Below are 13,725 nucleotides of genomic sequence, written 5' to 3'. Positions count from 1 at the left end.
TGATTGTACTGCTTGCCGTAAAAGGACTGCAATGGCAGCTTCGTTGGCATGGGAGAAGTATTGAGGAAGTCAGTGCATGGCAACCTTCCCGTGTACTGCCAAGTGCCCCATGTACTGTGCGTTTAGGCAGAGGGACTGCGCTGGCAGGCGTACCACGCGTACCGGCTGCATCTTTCTTGTCGGTGTTACATCCGGGGAACAAGCCTTGAGTATGGACACGTGTGCGTACTCATGTGCAGTTACAATTGGCTTCTAGATACAATACGCCCGAAAGGGGCGCTTGGTTGGATGCCATCCGGGCCCAACGTATCAACCCATTATCTTCTTCAGAGGTCTTGAGTACTGGTGGGAGCCGGAAGGTTTAAAGTGAAGAGCGCAACGCGTTGGGCATATATAAGCACAAAGGGTGCCGGGATGCATACGTGCTCATGCATACGTGCTCAGCATACGGTCTTGCAAGTACCTGTCTTGCCCAACGCCCGAGAAGGTTTGGGAAGGTGTTAGGTGTTGAAACGCGCTGGAAATGTTCAGTGCGGATCGCTAAATCAAATAATTCACCGATGATCCGTCGTCATCCGGGTTCTTATTACAGGATCACAAATCGCTTCGCACCTCTTTGCAAGGTCCGTCTCCCTTGGATGCTCCAGTTTGCTCCGAAATCGGACCCATGATTTCCGCCCTCGGTGCACGAGCAGTCTCAGCGAGCAGCACAACTATAAAGGGCTATGAACACCCTACATCCACTGAGAATACGGTAGTGACGGCACAGTACACCACGTGCATGATGCGGCGATGCACCAGAAAACAAGCTCTGGGCACCAGGGCACTGATTGCCCACTACAAACGACAACCTTCACTTTACGCGGCCTGAGGGCCAACTGTAGTGGCGCGACGGGATAACAGTACTTGTATTGAGCTACGGGCCAGGATCTCAGAGCTCGGCACGCTATGTGGCTAACACAGGAAAGAACCGAAGCACCTTAAATGGCGAGGCACTCAAATCCCCAGGCATTGAGCGGCCCCACAGGCACGAAACGGAATCTGGAAATATATCTTCAAAGAGAAAAAATGTAACACATAATTAAACAGCTGAACATAGTGTGTCTATGACAGCATATTCTCCCTGGACACGGGTACTAGGAAACGAAGCTCCGCCCGCCTGGCGGTGTCAGCTGCTAGGCCCCTGCCCAGCTTGCCCACGAATTGGGCCATTCTACATTTCCTGGATAAAAAGACATGGTTCCAAGGAGTGAGCATGATTGACAGAAAAAGAGTGTGACCCTACGACCAACTATGTGAGGTCCACATGCCAGCATAGTGCACGCCCGCAAGCTTTGTTACAACCAGTCGATCGCCAACAATCCGAAACATAAGCATTTCGGCTGTGGAGTTATCCAAGCAATATTTGCGTTTTGCGCTACGGGCGTACGACCGGTGCCCCCTTCTCTTCTTGGCCGATTAGTACATCCCTACCATTGGAACCATGTTTTCTTACGCATCAAACAACGTATCTTGAGCGAACTAGTATCTGGGCCTGCCCTTGGATTGAAAGACCGCAGCTTACAAAGAGCTTCCAAACAAAGTAAGTCGATCTAACGCTACCTCACATAGCTGCTTTCGTTCTGCAGAACCTGCCTATTTGTAAGCTTGCTACTGAGAATGTTTGCATGGAATCCTGACTGCGTTGGGCGTGCTTTACAGTGGTTCAAGTTTAGAATGTTCTCGCGACTTAGGCACCGGAGCTCGTCGATTCCTAGTCCCGTAGGCTAAATTGCTTGCCTTCCTTAATGGCCCGGAACCCATTCCCATTTGGTTGTCCTGCCTCTTACAGGGAATGTCCCGCGGCAACCGACGCGACGTGGACCGTGCTCGCGCACAGAAGCGCGCTGAGAAGAACGGCAACAAAAACAATCAGGATGGTTTGACACCTGAGCAACGTCGCGAGCGGGATGCCAAGGCGCTTGCTGAGAAGCTGGCCAAGAAGGCAGCGGCTACTGGGGACAGTAAATAGAAAGTTGACTGAGGATTTTTATCAAGATGGCACTTACCTTAATAATAGCTGCTATAGGAAGCTGAAGAATTGGCTTCACGCGATGCTGTCATAGATATGCTTATTGACCTGCGGATATCGAAGGTGCACTCGGAGGTTATTGATTACCTGTAAATTATGGACGAGGGACGGTTTTTCACTTTACTTGGCAGTGTGTTCGCACTTGCTGACTTGTAACGGAAGCTTATGCGCTTGTGGTATTCTGTTCTCTCTGGACTATCGGGGCTTGTTTCGAAGGATTTGTATGAGCGAGATCCAGGCAACCTTGAGATCAAGCGCTTTAGACATCAATGACCTACTATCGACCGGAAGGCGTATGCCCCTTGCGTTGAGAAGGGCGGGGTTACATTTCAACCCCTTTGCCAAGCACAGCCGTCTGAAGCCGTACAGCGAAAGGGTGCACAAAACAACTACTTATGCCGCTCCTAACAAGCTGCGCAAAGCTTTAGTTCCCTAGTGTTGCTACAGCAATGCACGCAATCACATTGCTCATCTGTAGGACATTTCATTCCCTTGATGTGAGGGTCAAAGGTGTAACTGGATTGATGAATCCTCTGACCTCATTTCTTTCATCTGGTAAGGCTGGGGGACAGATCAGGCTGTGGCCTCGTCCAGCAGCATTTAGTTGCACATCTGCTCTATTCCGTTAGTAGGGAAACCGCTCCAAGCTCGACAGCACATTAAACACCAATTTGTACATGACGGCTCCGTGCACAACTTTTCATGAAACGGCAATATATAGGATAGCGAACTCCTTTTCGCATCGACAAGCCGCTTCGCTGACGACTACATTCCACGACGAGTCATACCCCACGGGGGCGTACGACATCTTACATATTGCCACCATTATCAATGCGTATCCCCAGCTCTCAAGCCAATAAGATTCGCGCGGTTGACCACATGGTCAACATTGTTAAAGCGCAACGCTGAAAGCTTTCCCAGCAAACCTGGTTACATTCGCCCTGCAAAGTTGATGCACGGCAATATTCCGAGATCACATAAAGGCGTACAAACCCACCCCCGATCAAAGCAGCCACGCGACCAATATGAAGTCAAATGTGCCAGGAAAAAGCACAAGAACCAACGCAACATCAGGGAAAGCTGAGGACATGCTCAAGTCGGTGCACGTCAATCCGCAGCTTCTGCCTAAGCAAGGTGGCCCCGATTATTATCCCCTGCATTTCAGACAAATAAGAAGGCCGACCGTCGCACGCGACATCCACGCCGCAAATCAGTCACAAAATGTCACAATAAGCCTCCTACCTGCGTACTATCCACAGAAGCTAGCTGAGGTGCTGATGCGGACACGATATCGTTTGGGGACCGCACCCAGTTCACAAGCCTGCTCACTCTTTTGAAGCCGCCTGCGCAGCCTGCTCAGACTTCTTTCCCGCAGGCACATCCGCATTCGCGTGGGCCCGTTGAGCTGAAAGGACCCCTGCTGAGGGCAAGGCCGAGGGTGAAGGAGGCCCTGCTGCCCTGGACGGTGACGCCGGTCGGCCTGAGGCAGCCGCGCCAACCGCCGCCAGCGGCGGCAGCGACGCCATGGCCGCGGTCGCGCTGGTCAGAGGCGACAGACGGCCGCCGTGGCCCTGCTGCTGCTGCTGGTGCTGCTGCGGTGGCGGCCCCGCCTTGGCAATCTCCGTCAGCAGCTCCTTTCGGAGAGCGACCAGGTCCTTCCTTAGCAGTGTCCCCACCTGCTCCGCCAGCAGCTGCACGGTGTGCTCATCCAGAACCGCCGCCGACCCTCCACCGCTACCATTGCCCCGTCCTGCGCTATACCCTGGATCCGGCTCCTTCGCTGGCCCCGCCTCACCACAGCTCTCAGCCCGAGTCCCAGTCTCAGCTGTAGCAGCGGCTTCCAGCGATATGTCAGGCAAGTTATGGGGAGCAACCTCAGCTGCAGCTGCCGCCGTGGCGGCTGCAGTTGCCGTCGTCATCACACTTTCCACGGTTGTTAATACCTTGCCCACCTCCCTCCGCAGCAAGTCCGCGGTGGCACGGGACTGTGCGGTGATGTGGCGCTTCATCTCGCCCAGGCGGCCGTTCCACTGCCCGTCATCATCCTCGTCCTCGCCGCCGTCGTCGTCATCTTCCTCATCCTCATCATCCTCGTCGCCAGCGGCTTCCGTACGGCGAGCATACTCAGGCTGCATGCCGGTAGGTGTACGTGCAGATGTTGTTTGCCAAAAGAGGCAAGCCAAACGCGATAATGGGGTTGAATGGAACATATCATCAGGAGACATAGGATGGAGGATCCTCTCCTCCTACAATGCGCGTTTAGGATAAGCCCCTCGCACCCTACTGGTTGTTCACGGTGCTACTTCCTCCTACAGCGTCTAACACTTCGTTACGAGAGCTCCATCTGTAACCCGTGAACTGTTTGTTCACCCAACCATAGCCAGAGTCAAGTGGACCCCCCCATGTGGGTGCACTCCAGGCGCTCTGTCTGGCAACTCGGGCCTCTGGTCGGGCCTCACGCATCGCCCGGTAGGATGACGACTCACCGCAATAACATACAAGTAGCGCTTGCCGTTGTCAACTTGACGCTGTCCCGTGCTGTCCCCGGCGGAGGGCGGTGTAAGGGTGGTGTAGAGCCAGTCCAGGAAGAACGCCCACAGCTGCGTTTCACACTCCACCACCAACAGCGCCTTGTTGCGCAGCGACTCCCACCTCTCATTCTCGCGGATGCGCTCATACGACTCGGAGATGATGGAGATGAGCAGGTTCAGCAAAATGATGGTTACCTAGGGAAGGGTCACGAAGGGAGGAAGCAGCCGAACAGAGAGAGGGGGGGATGGAGAGAGGGAGAGCACTTGGGAAGGGGTGATAAGGCGCAGGGAGACAACAGCAGCAGCAGCAGCAGCAGCCCCAAGGGCCGCTTCGAAACGTGGCGTCCTTTGCAAAGAGGTGATCTCCCACACCCAAGTGAACCTCTCTTATCAGGCCACAAAAGGTTTATCATCCAATACTACCCATATAAAAACAGTGTAGCAGCCTCAAGAGTCATGCAGCCACTTTTCCGTTGTCGCTAGCGCCTGCTCCCCCAGCACCGCAGCAGGCATCGCGAGCGGCTTTGGAAGTGGGGCCCCGCTTTCTAAGCACGTTGCGAACCTTCTACAGCCTCGAGGGGTACTGCAGGGGATCTGCAGTGGGCCGGACCTGGTTGGAAAGTGACGAGTTCCGAAGTCCGCAAAGTGGCCCCACCCCCACCCCCCACTTTTCCCGGGGCCGGGTGTCGTCAGGTCTGTCAACAAACCAGTGAGCGCACTCGACGCTGCAAAAAAGGCGGATGGGGGAACTAATGCCAGCTACTGCCCTGAACTCTTTCCCCTTTGTTCCGTGGCGCGGCGCCACCCACCAGGATCATGTAGACGGAAGCGATAACGCGGGTCAGCGCATCCAGGCCCAATGCGCCCGATTCTGTAGCGCATTGGTGGCAAGAGAGGGCCGGGGTAGACGGGACATTGTAACAGTGGCAGCAACACTGGAAGCAGGAGCGGGAAGAGGAGGGGATTTAGAAAAAGGAGCAGGAGGTGGCAACAGGAGGACGATGGAGGGCCGCAAGGAGAGCAGGGCACGGAGAGCAGCAGAAGCTTCTCGCGGTTCCTACGGCACTGCAGGTAGCAGCGACATGCATTCGCAGTGGTGAGGTTGGGAAGCCGGGAGCGTGGCATGGCGCGGGTGAAGCGGGTAAAAGGGCGGCAGCCGCCTGCTTGGACGTGGAGCGCAACCTGTAAAGGGCATAGAGGAGGGTGGCGAGATGAGCGTGCTCGCACTGGTCAACGGAGCCGACCGAGGACAAAGCAGTGGTGCGGTGAACGCAACCGCCGCCGACTAAAGTCCGGCTGGGGCCCCACCTATATCTGACAGGAAGTTGACGTCAAAGTCGCCGTACATCATGGTAAACAATTTTATGAACGTCTGCTCCTCGTTGGCCAGGCTGCCCTGTGGAGCGGTGCCAGGTGGGGGGGAGGGACGCGAGTCAGGCGAGGTGAGCTCGTCGACACGGTAGCAGGGTATATTCCCATCCGGGCGTATATGTGTGCATCTGTTTAGTGCCGGAGCTGCGAAACGATGTGGCCACCACGCGCATGTGTGGTGGTGGTGGGGGGGGGGGGAAAGAGGAGGGGATGAAGCCACATCATCCGCAAGCGCACCCACCTACCACGCCAACCCACACATTTACAAGCAGCCCATCCGCGCGCATTCCCTCACTCCCTCTTATCACGCATATACACACTTGACACCCCGACACACCCTCGCACCTGGGAGACGATCATAGCGAGTGCGAAGCCCACGAACACCACACCCAGGAACGCAAAGAACATCACCAGGTCGTAGGTCGTTTCCAGCACCATCCTGCAACACCGCCGCGATCGGGACCGAGGGAACGCGGGTGGGGGCCATCATACCACACCACACCACATCACACCATTGCAGAATCTACCGCATGACAAAACAAATGTCAAGGTCAAGGTCAAGCTGCTGTCCATCTTACTGGTAGGCGCACACAGGTCTGTGGCATCTAGGCCAACAGTGGCACACCTGTCTGTCCTGTCCGGCCGCTACCATCGCCCGAACCCCTACTCCACCCATACGGGCTGACTACACCAACCTAGCCAACGCAGCCGCCGACCGTTCCTTCCTCCCTTACCATAATTCCCATTTCAGCAACGCTAAGAACGCGGTTTGGCACCCCTTGCGGAGAGGCTCTCCAGCGGCCCCAGCTCCACAGCAAGACCCAACCGTACCACTCCCCCGCGCTCCACCCGCTGCTCCCGCTAAGCCCCCAAGAGACCTAAGCCCTTTCCTGCCTCTACTGCTGAAAAGGTAGGAGATCCACCCAGCCCCTCGGTTCCGTACCGCCCTTTGCCGCCCATGAGTCCTATCCAAAACGACGGGCCCCTCCCCGTCCACCTCAGGCCCCCCACCTCACGAAGGAGCCCAGCTTATCCGACGCCATGGCGTAGTAGAGCAGTCGCATGAACAGCAGCACGATCTGCACGGACGCCAGCCCCCGCAGCGTGAGTGGGCTGACATCCAAGGTGCATGAGAAGTGCAGCGCCACGGAGGCCACCACCAGGCTGACACTGCACACGTCCAACACGTCCCACATGTGGGTGAAGAACAGCAGCCCGAAGTGCCGGATCTGCGGGAGGGTTGGTGAAGAAGGGGGGGAGAGAGAAGGGGGACGAGCGGTGGGGGCCCGGCAGCGAGCCAAGGGAGAGGGCAATACCGGGGCACCGAGTAGGTCGCTCACGGTGGACGGCACGGGGCAGGCAATTCGTGGAAGCCCCGTCGCCTATCTGCCAAGGTCCACACCCCTCCCCTCATGTCTACACACCCATCCATCCACATGCGTGCGCACACAGATACACATACACACACGTGCGCACACACACACGCGCACAGATACACACACCTGTCGTAGCTCCTGCACCAGGAAGTCCACCGTCATAACCGCCAGCACGATGAGCAGTCCCGTCTGGGTGGCGGAGGGGGCCTCCAGCCGGCAGCCCCGGGTGTGGGCCCCCGGGCCGCTGTCCCGGCCCTCCACCAACTCCATGTCCTTGATGGTGAAGGCGTACGCCAGGAACACCGCCATGTAGCTGATGTGCAGCAGCAACTGGGCGGGCAAAGATAGGAGCAGCCGTAGCAGCAGTTTGTGTGTGTGCATGTCTCTGGGTCACAATTAGAAGGTAGCACAGCCAGACGAGCAAATGCTGTCATGTATAGAACGCAGCTAGAGAGCTCGGAGGGGTCGATACGCTACGGCGATAGGTGATGGAAGGTTAGTGGTGAGGCGGGACTGGAAAGTTATTTTCACGAGTTGCAAGAGGGTGCACGCAATAGGCCAGGTTTACCAAGGGGATTATCCCCTTTAGTTTTTGTCACGACACACGCACACACATACATACACGCACACACATACCTGCAGTATGATAAAGTACTTGGTGAAGTAGTTCCACTTGAACAGAATGAGCGCCCTGAGCACCTTGGAACCGAACACAGAGGGGTGCAGCCCCGGGACATTGAGCAGCTTCTCCAGCAGGGCCGTGTCCAGCTGCCTAGACCGCCCACCGCCACCAGCGCCAGGTCCCGAGCCCGGACTCTGGCTCTGAGCAGCTCGATACCGGCTGGTGTACGTGATGGGCATGGGAACCTGGCGACAGAGGCGGAGATAGCGAGGTAGTGGTGATCATGGCCGTAATCATACATACATACATACATACATACATACATACATACATACATACATACATACATACATACATACATACATACATACATACATACACATTTACAAACATATATCTACATATATATACACACACCTTCCGGCAAGATATGCTCGCTGCACCGCGGCCCCATCCCACCGCCTTGTCTATGAGCGCGTTGTGGCCATGCGCGAAGAAGGTCCGCCAGATGCCCCGACCCAGCTGACGAGTGAAGTTGCCGTCGTCCCTATGACCATCACCATCACCATCATCCTCGTCCACGTCGCCGCCATCGCCGCCGCCGGCCTTGGTTACTGCGGCGGCGCCGCTGCCGACACCACCGGGCGCGTGGCGCATCGTTGCGATGCGGCCGCCAATGCCTGTGGGCGAGTGCATAACGGGCCCCACAGCGGCACGCCGGCCGCGGATGCGGTACGCCAGCTGCCGTACAGCAGGGAACTGCACCGCCATAAACGCCCAGATCCGATACAAGATGCCGTAATACAGGATCCGTACCACGGCCACCACGCTCCTCGTCGCTACGCCCACCACCGCCAGCAGCACCCAAAACACGACTGCTACGGCGCAGCTGCCGGGGCCCTGCCACAGGAACGCGGCCACGGCGCAGCGCAGCACGCGCAGCAGCTGTCGTGTGGCCGGGCTGGCAAACTCTGCCGGCCAGAAGAGGAAGAGCAGCGCCAGCCAGGTGCGCGGGAGCACAAGCAGGGAGGCCTCGATGGAGGCGTCGGCCTCGCGCTGCGTAGCGAAGTGCTCCGCATCCTGGGTGGAGCCGGTGCCGCCGCCCTGACGGAACTCGTGCGCGTCCTTGTCGCTGACGGCCACGGTAGTGAAGCCCGGGGGCAGGCCAAAGCTGCGAGGGGGAGGGGACGGGATGGGGGAGAAATGCCACACAAATAGCAAATGAGGAGTAGTCAACTGCCATCATGTCCAAAGTACTAAACTGCTGTAGGATTCCCAAAGAGGAGAGGGGTTGCGAGGGAAGGTTAAGATATGGGCAGGGTAGGCATGGGCAGCCTCTGTGCCTCACCCCCTCTCTCTCTCTCCCTCTCCCTCTCTTTCCCTTCCTCCCTAGTAACCCAACCCAGATGTGACCATATCGGCGTTTGCGTAGCCCCCTTCAACCGCCCGGCTCTCCACGCCAGCGTGCGAACTTCCCCGGGGGAAAGGAGGTCAATATGCAACACCAACAACCCCCCCTGACATTCCTCTCGGCATCCCAGTCCCCCGGCCCCGGCCCCGCCCCCGCCTCCGAAACCCAGTGGCACCCCCTCCCCTAGGAGCCACTCACGGCAGCACATTGTCCTCCAAGTCCACCTCCTGCAGGGGAATGGCCCCCAGCAGGGACGCACACTGGTGCGGGAACGTCTCTGCCAGGTCGTTCAACATGGCCAGGTCTATGGCAGGCCAGGCACGTACCGCCCGGATGCACGCAATGGCATCCGACACCGTCGACAAGCTGCCAGAGTGAACCGCCAGGTGACACGCCTGCACCGCCAGAAGGTGCAGCTTGCGGTACCGAGCCGACCGCAGCTCCTCTGCCGCACGCTGGCGTTCCCGCTCCGCCTCAGCCTCAGCGGCCGCCTCCTCCTCATCATCCTCTTCCCCCTGCTGCAGTCCTGCCAAGACCCCGTCCGCCAAAGGGGGCGGCAAGGGGAGTTCCGCGGAGGCGCCGGCGCCGGACGACTGGCTGCGGGCAGCGGCCGCGGCTGCGGCAGCAGCGCGCACAGCCTGCTGGACCTCCCGCTTGCCTGCCAGTACAACATGCAGCATGGCCAGCGCCAGCGGTTTGCAGGCGGCAGCGCGGGGAAACAGCTCCCGGACCATCGCCCATTTGGAGGGCTCCAGCTCCACGTGGTCGCTGTCGTCGTCAAGCAGCCGGCCGCGAGTCGCGATGTCCACGCTGCCACACGCCACGGACGCCGCCGCTGCCGGCACCCCGGGAGCCACCACCACAACCCTCCTCTCCCGGTCATTCTCCAGCTTGCCTGATTGCGGAGGCGCCTCGCCCTCGGCTCCCCCACCGCCATCAGCAGCGCCGGGGGCGGCGGCGTCGGCCGCTGCCACCGCTAAGCTGAAAGACGGCGGCGCCGCCGGACGCGGCGGCGCCGCCGCTCCTGCCGTCCCCCCCGTCATCTGCACGGACAACGTGAGCTCCTTATCGTCGCGCAGAATGAGGGTCTCGATGACTTTATGTGCAATGAGCACTGCACGCGCACAGCTGCACTTGAAGTCCAGCCAGTCTATGGTGTGCGCCTTGGCCCCTGACCGCACGGGCTGCAGGGGCCGGTAGCGGGTGTAGCCCAGCCAGGCGGTCCGCAGGCGGCGGATGATGTCCAGCTCGTACAGCCCCGTGTCGGCGGCGGAGCGGCGGTACAGCAGCTGGGCGACCAGCTCGTAGTGACCCGACATGCAGGCGCCCTTAAAAAGGGGGGAACGGAAAGGAGGGGAATCAATATGGAATAAGATGACGGAAAGATGACAGGGTCAAAGGGGTGTGGAACGGAGCGGCTGGCGAGGAAACCCTGAGAAGTGGGACCCCACTTGAGACGCACGTCCGTCCGCCCACCTGCAGCAGCCAGCCTGCCAACGGTGTATTCGGCCTCCGCAACCGCACTGCATCCAGGAGCCTGACAGCCAGCCTCGCCAGAGCCTCCGGCATCGTCGTGCCGGCCTCCCTCGCCGAACCCTCCACCAGCGCCGCTACGTCCGCAATGCTGCGCGTGTGGCTCCGTGGGTCACACGGCGATTGGCTGCCCTTGACCCCCTCATCTAGCACCGCCGGCTGGTAGGCCGCGAACGTGAACGCCAGCTCCTGCAACTGGCAGTCCTCCACTCCCGCCAACCCCTCTCCGCAGCCACCCGACGTCCCCGCATCCCCAAGCAGCTGTTCCGCGGCCTGGATGCGCTCCTCCAGTATCCTTGCCACGTCCTTGCGGCTGCACGGCTGCAGACACTTGGACAGCAGGCCCGCTACGGGCCCCAGTGCGCGGGTGTTTTCCGCGGCGCGGCGCGCCAGCGCGGAGGCGGATTCAGGTGGGTCGGAGGGACTGATCTGGGTCAGATCGACGGCGGCGGTTGTGATAGCGGCGGCGGCGGGGGAGCCAGCTGCGGAGCCGCCGTGCGCGAGCTGGTAGTTTCTAACGATGCAGACCTCGATGTTGGCGAGCAGGACGGCCTGGCGAAGAGCATCGCGAAGGCGGGCGACAGGGTCTGGTAGCGGAGTAGTGCAACCGGAGGTGGTGGCGGTGGCTGCTCTGGAGGGCGAGGAAGCTGTGGTATCGGGGACCTCGTGGATAAGGAAATAGGAGCGGGCGTTGAGGTCCACCAGCGTAAACTACAGTGTAGGGGGAGGGGAGGGGGAGGGCGGGTAGCGGTAGGAGGGCAGAGGGGACAGTACATGAGCAGAAGGGGAGGGGCCACCGATGCGGTAGCACGTAACGGACGTCGTACTCGCGCTCGTTATCTGAGTACGGAACTACAGACACCTCCAGGACAACTGCCCTTACCTTGTACGGTACTTCATAGCTCGCCACGTCCGAGGGCAAAGACGACAAACTCCTATTCGTCTCCCGCGACGGCAGGGCCACTGCTGATGTCGGAGTGTAAACGCCGCCAGGAAGCCCAACCTCCTCTGTAGGAGGAGGCAGCCCAGTGCGCTCGCCGGACTCAGCTATAGCCGCTACACTGCGGACGCTTGGTGCTAGTGAAATATGCCTAGATGAGCTGGACATTCTCCTTCGATAACGCCGTTACGGGCCATACGCGTACTTAGGTTAACATAGGGAATAAGACGTGAGACAACAGCCTGGTTAACACATCTGGAGGAACAAGGCACCCCTACGGGACAACACTCCAGAGCGTCAATGTGAGGAAAATTATGCTCCAGCACGTAGAGAATTTTTGCAAGTTTATTTTCGCTGGCTGAGCGGTTAACGGCAAATGCACTTTCCTTTGTAAGTTCCATCGCAAAATCGGCCCTTCACGGCTGACTGAGTACGGCTTTCAGCGGCGCTTCTACAGTTAAGACGATCTTCACCAGGCGCTCCGCACATCCCAGCATCACCATTATAACAGGAGATAAGTACTATTAGACGCAACCCATTCAAGTGGCATGGTGCTGCACTTCAACACTCCATGGCAAAGTCAAGGCACTTGTATAACAACAGCGGTGTGTTAGGATATAGCAAACCCTTCTGACAACCTTTCAACGCCATGGAGACAGCGGGGAGCAAAAACTCCTAACGACAACCCACAACACCTTCAGATGCCACCTTTGCCTTGCAGCCTCAACCCTCGGCCAGTTCACACGCAAGCAAGTCACCAGGGTTTCAGCAAGCCAAGAATCAACTTTACACCATCCAAATTGGCGAACTAGTACCAAAACGGCTTTCAGGTTGCCCAAGCATACCTGCGCTTGACGTGCTCAGAGACACCCACTGCTCGGCGGTCCTCGCGCCAAGTACGACTGCCATTCTAGAAGACGCACCCGCGGGTTGCACGTGCTATCGTAAACGTCGCCCAACCTGGCCCATTCGATGCTCGCCCTGGCAGCCGGAACTTCGTCTTCACGCTCACACAGAAGCGCGATGGGCTTGCCAACCGGCACCTCCTCGCCCTCCGCTGCCAGCAGTCGGGCCACAAAACCCTCTTCCTGAGACTCCACAAGGAGAGCCACCTGGCAGCCCATAAGCAAAGGCAAGTCCGTTGGTAAAGGGAACAAGGGTGAGTAAACAAAGATGCAGCTGGCTGCGCAAAGCAGGCGCCTTACGCAGCCCGGTTGCGGAAAGGGCTGCTTCCCCTGCAGCTGGAGGTTCCGGGAACGGGGTTCCGGGAACGGGGAGCAGGTGCATCCATGACGCTTACCTTGCCGGCAAATTGATCCAACCGGTAGGCCTCCTCCACAAGGGTTTCCGTCTCCACGGTGAGCAGTACGTCGTAAGTGTTGACTGAGGCTCCTTCTTCCACATGCCACTTGGCTATTCGGCCGGACGTCATCGCGTGCGAAAGCTTGGGCATGGGCAGGACGATTACACCGTGCTCTGCGCCATCACAACGCCTATCACCGTGCTGGTCCGCGTCGTCCTTTTCGGGGCCGCTCTTTTCACCTCTGACCATCTGGTTTCCTAACAATTGTCCATCTAGCCAAGGCCTGGATACCAGAGCGCATATCGGTAGGCCATCCTTTCGACCTGGACTGCACAAAGTTCCAACCCAACTTCGCAAGGGGCTACGCATCGCCAACTGCCGCACAGCCATCCATGCAATATGTGTAACGCCTATCAAGATATGTTCTTACAGTATGGAATAACCATCAGTCGGTTTATCGTTGGCCACTAAAACACCGTCTTGCGCATCGATCAATCCTGGATGTCTGCTATGGACAGTGTCAAGTCCTTTCTAGCAGCTGGAACAACTCCACCCTTGGTATGAAAT

The 13,725-nt window shown here is 58.4% G+C and overlaps 1 protein-coding gene across 1 annotated transcript; it reads right to left on the bottom strand.

The window, feature by feature from the left end:
• Positions 1-3,396: 3,396 nt before the first annotated feature.
• Positions 3,397-13,407, bottom strand: VOLCADRAFT_86312 (uncharacterized protein; the record flags this gene model as incomplete). Its single annotated transcript, XM_002945842.1, has 14 exons — positions 3,397-4,200; positions 4,558-4,797; positions 5,412-5,473; positions 5,911-5,998; positions 6,319-6,412; positions 6,985-7,202; positions 7,494-7,679; positions 7,986-8,216; positions 8,389-9,142; positions 9,581-10,710; positions 10,859-11,626; positions 11,799-11,921; positions 12,779-12,967; positions 13,156-13,407. The coding sequence occupies 14 exons, from the start codon at positions 13,405-13,407 to the stop codon at positions 3,397-3,399; spliced, it is 5,139 nt and encodes a 1,712-aa protein (XP_002945888.1).
• Between the last annotated feature and the right edge of the window lie 318 nt (positions 13,408-13,725).

This window comes from Volvox carteri (assembly GCF_000143455.1).
Source record: "Volvox carteri f. nagariensis unplaced genomic scaffold VOLCAscaffold_1, whole genome shotgun sequence".
Classification (NCBI taxonomy): domain Eukaryota; kingdom Viridiplantae; phylum Chlorophyta; class Chlorophyceae; order Chlamydomonadales; family Volvocaceae; genus Volvox; species Volvox carteri.
Note: the sequence above shows the minus strand (reverse complement) of the source record. Positions and strands in the feature narration are given on the sequence as shown.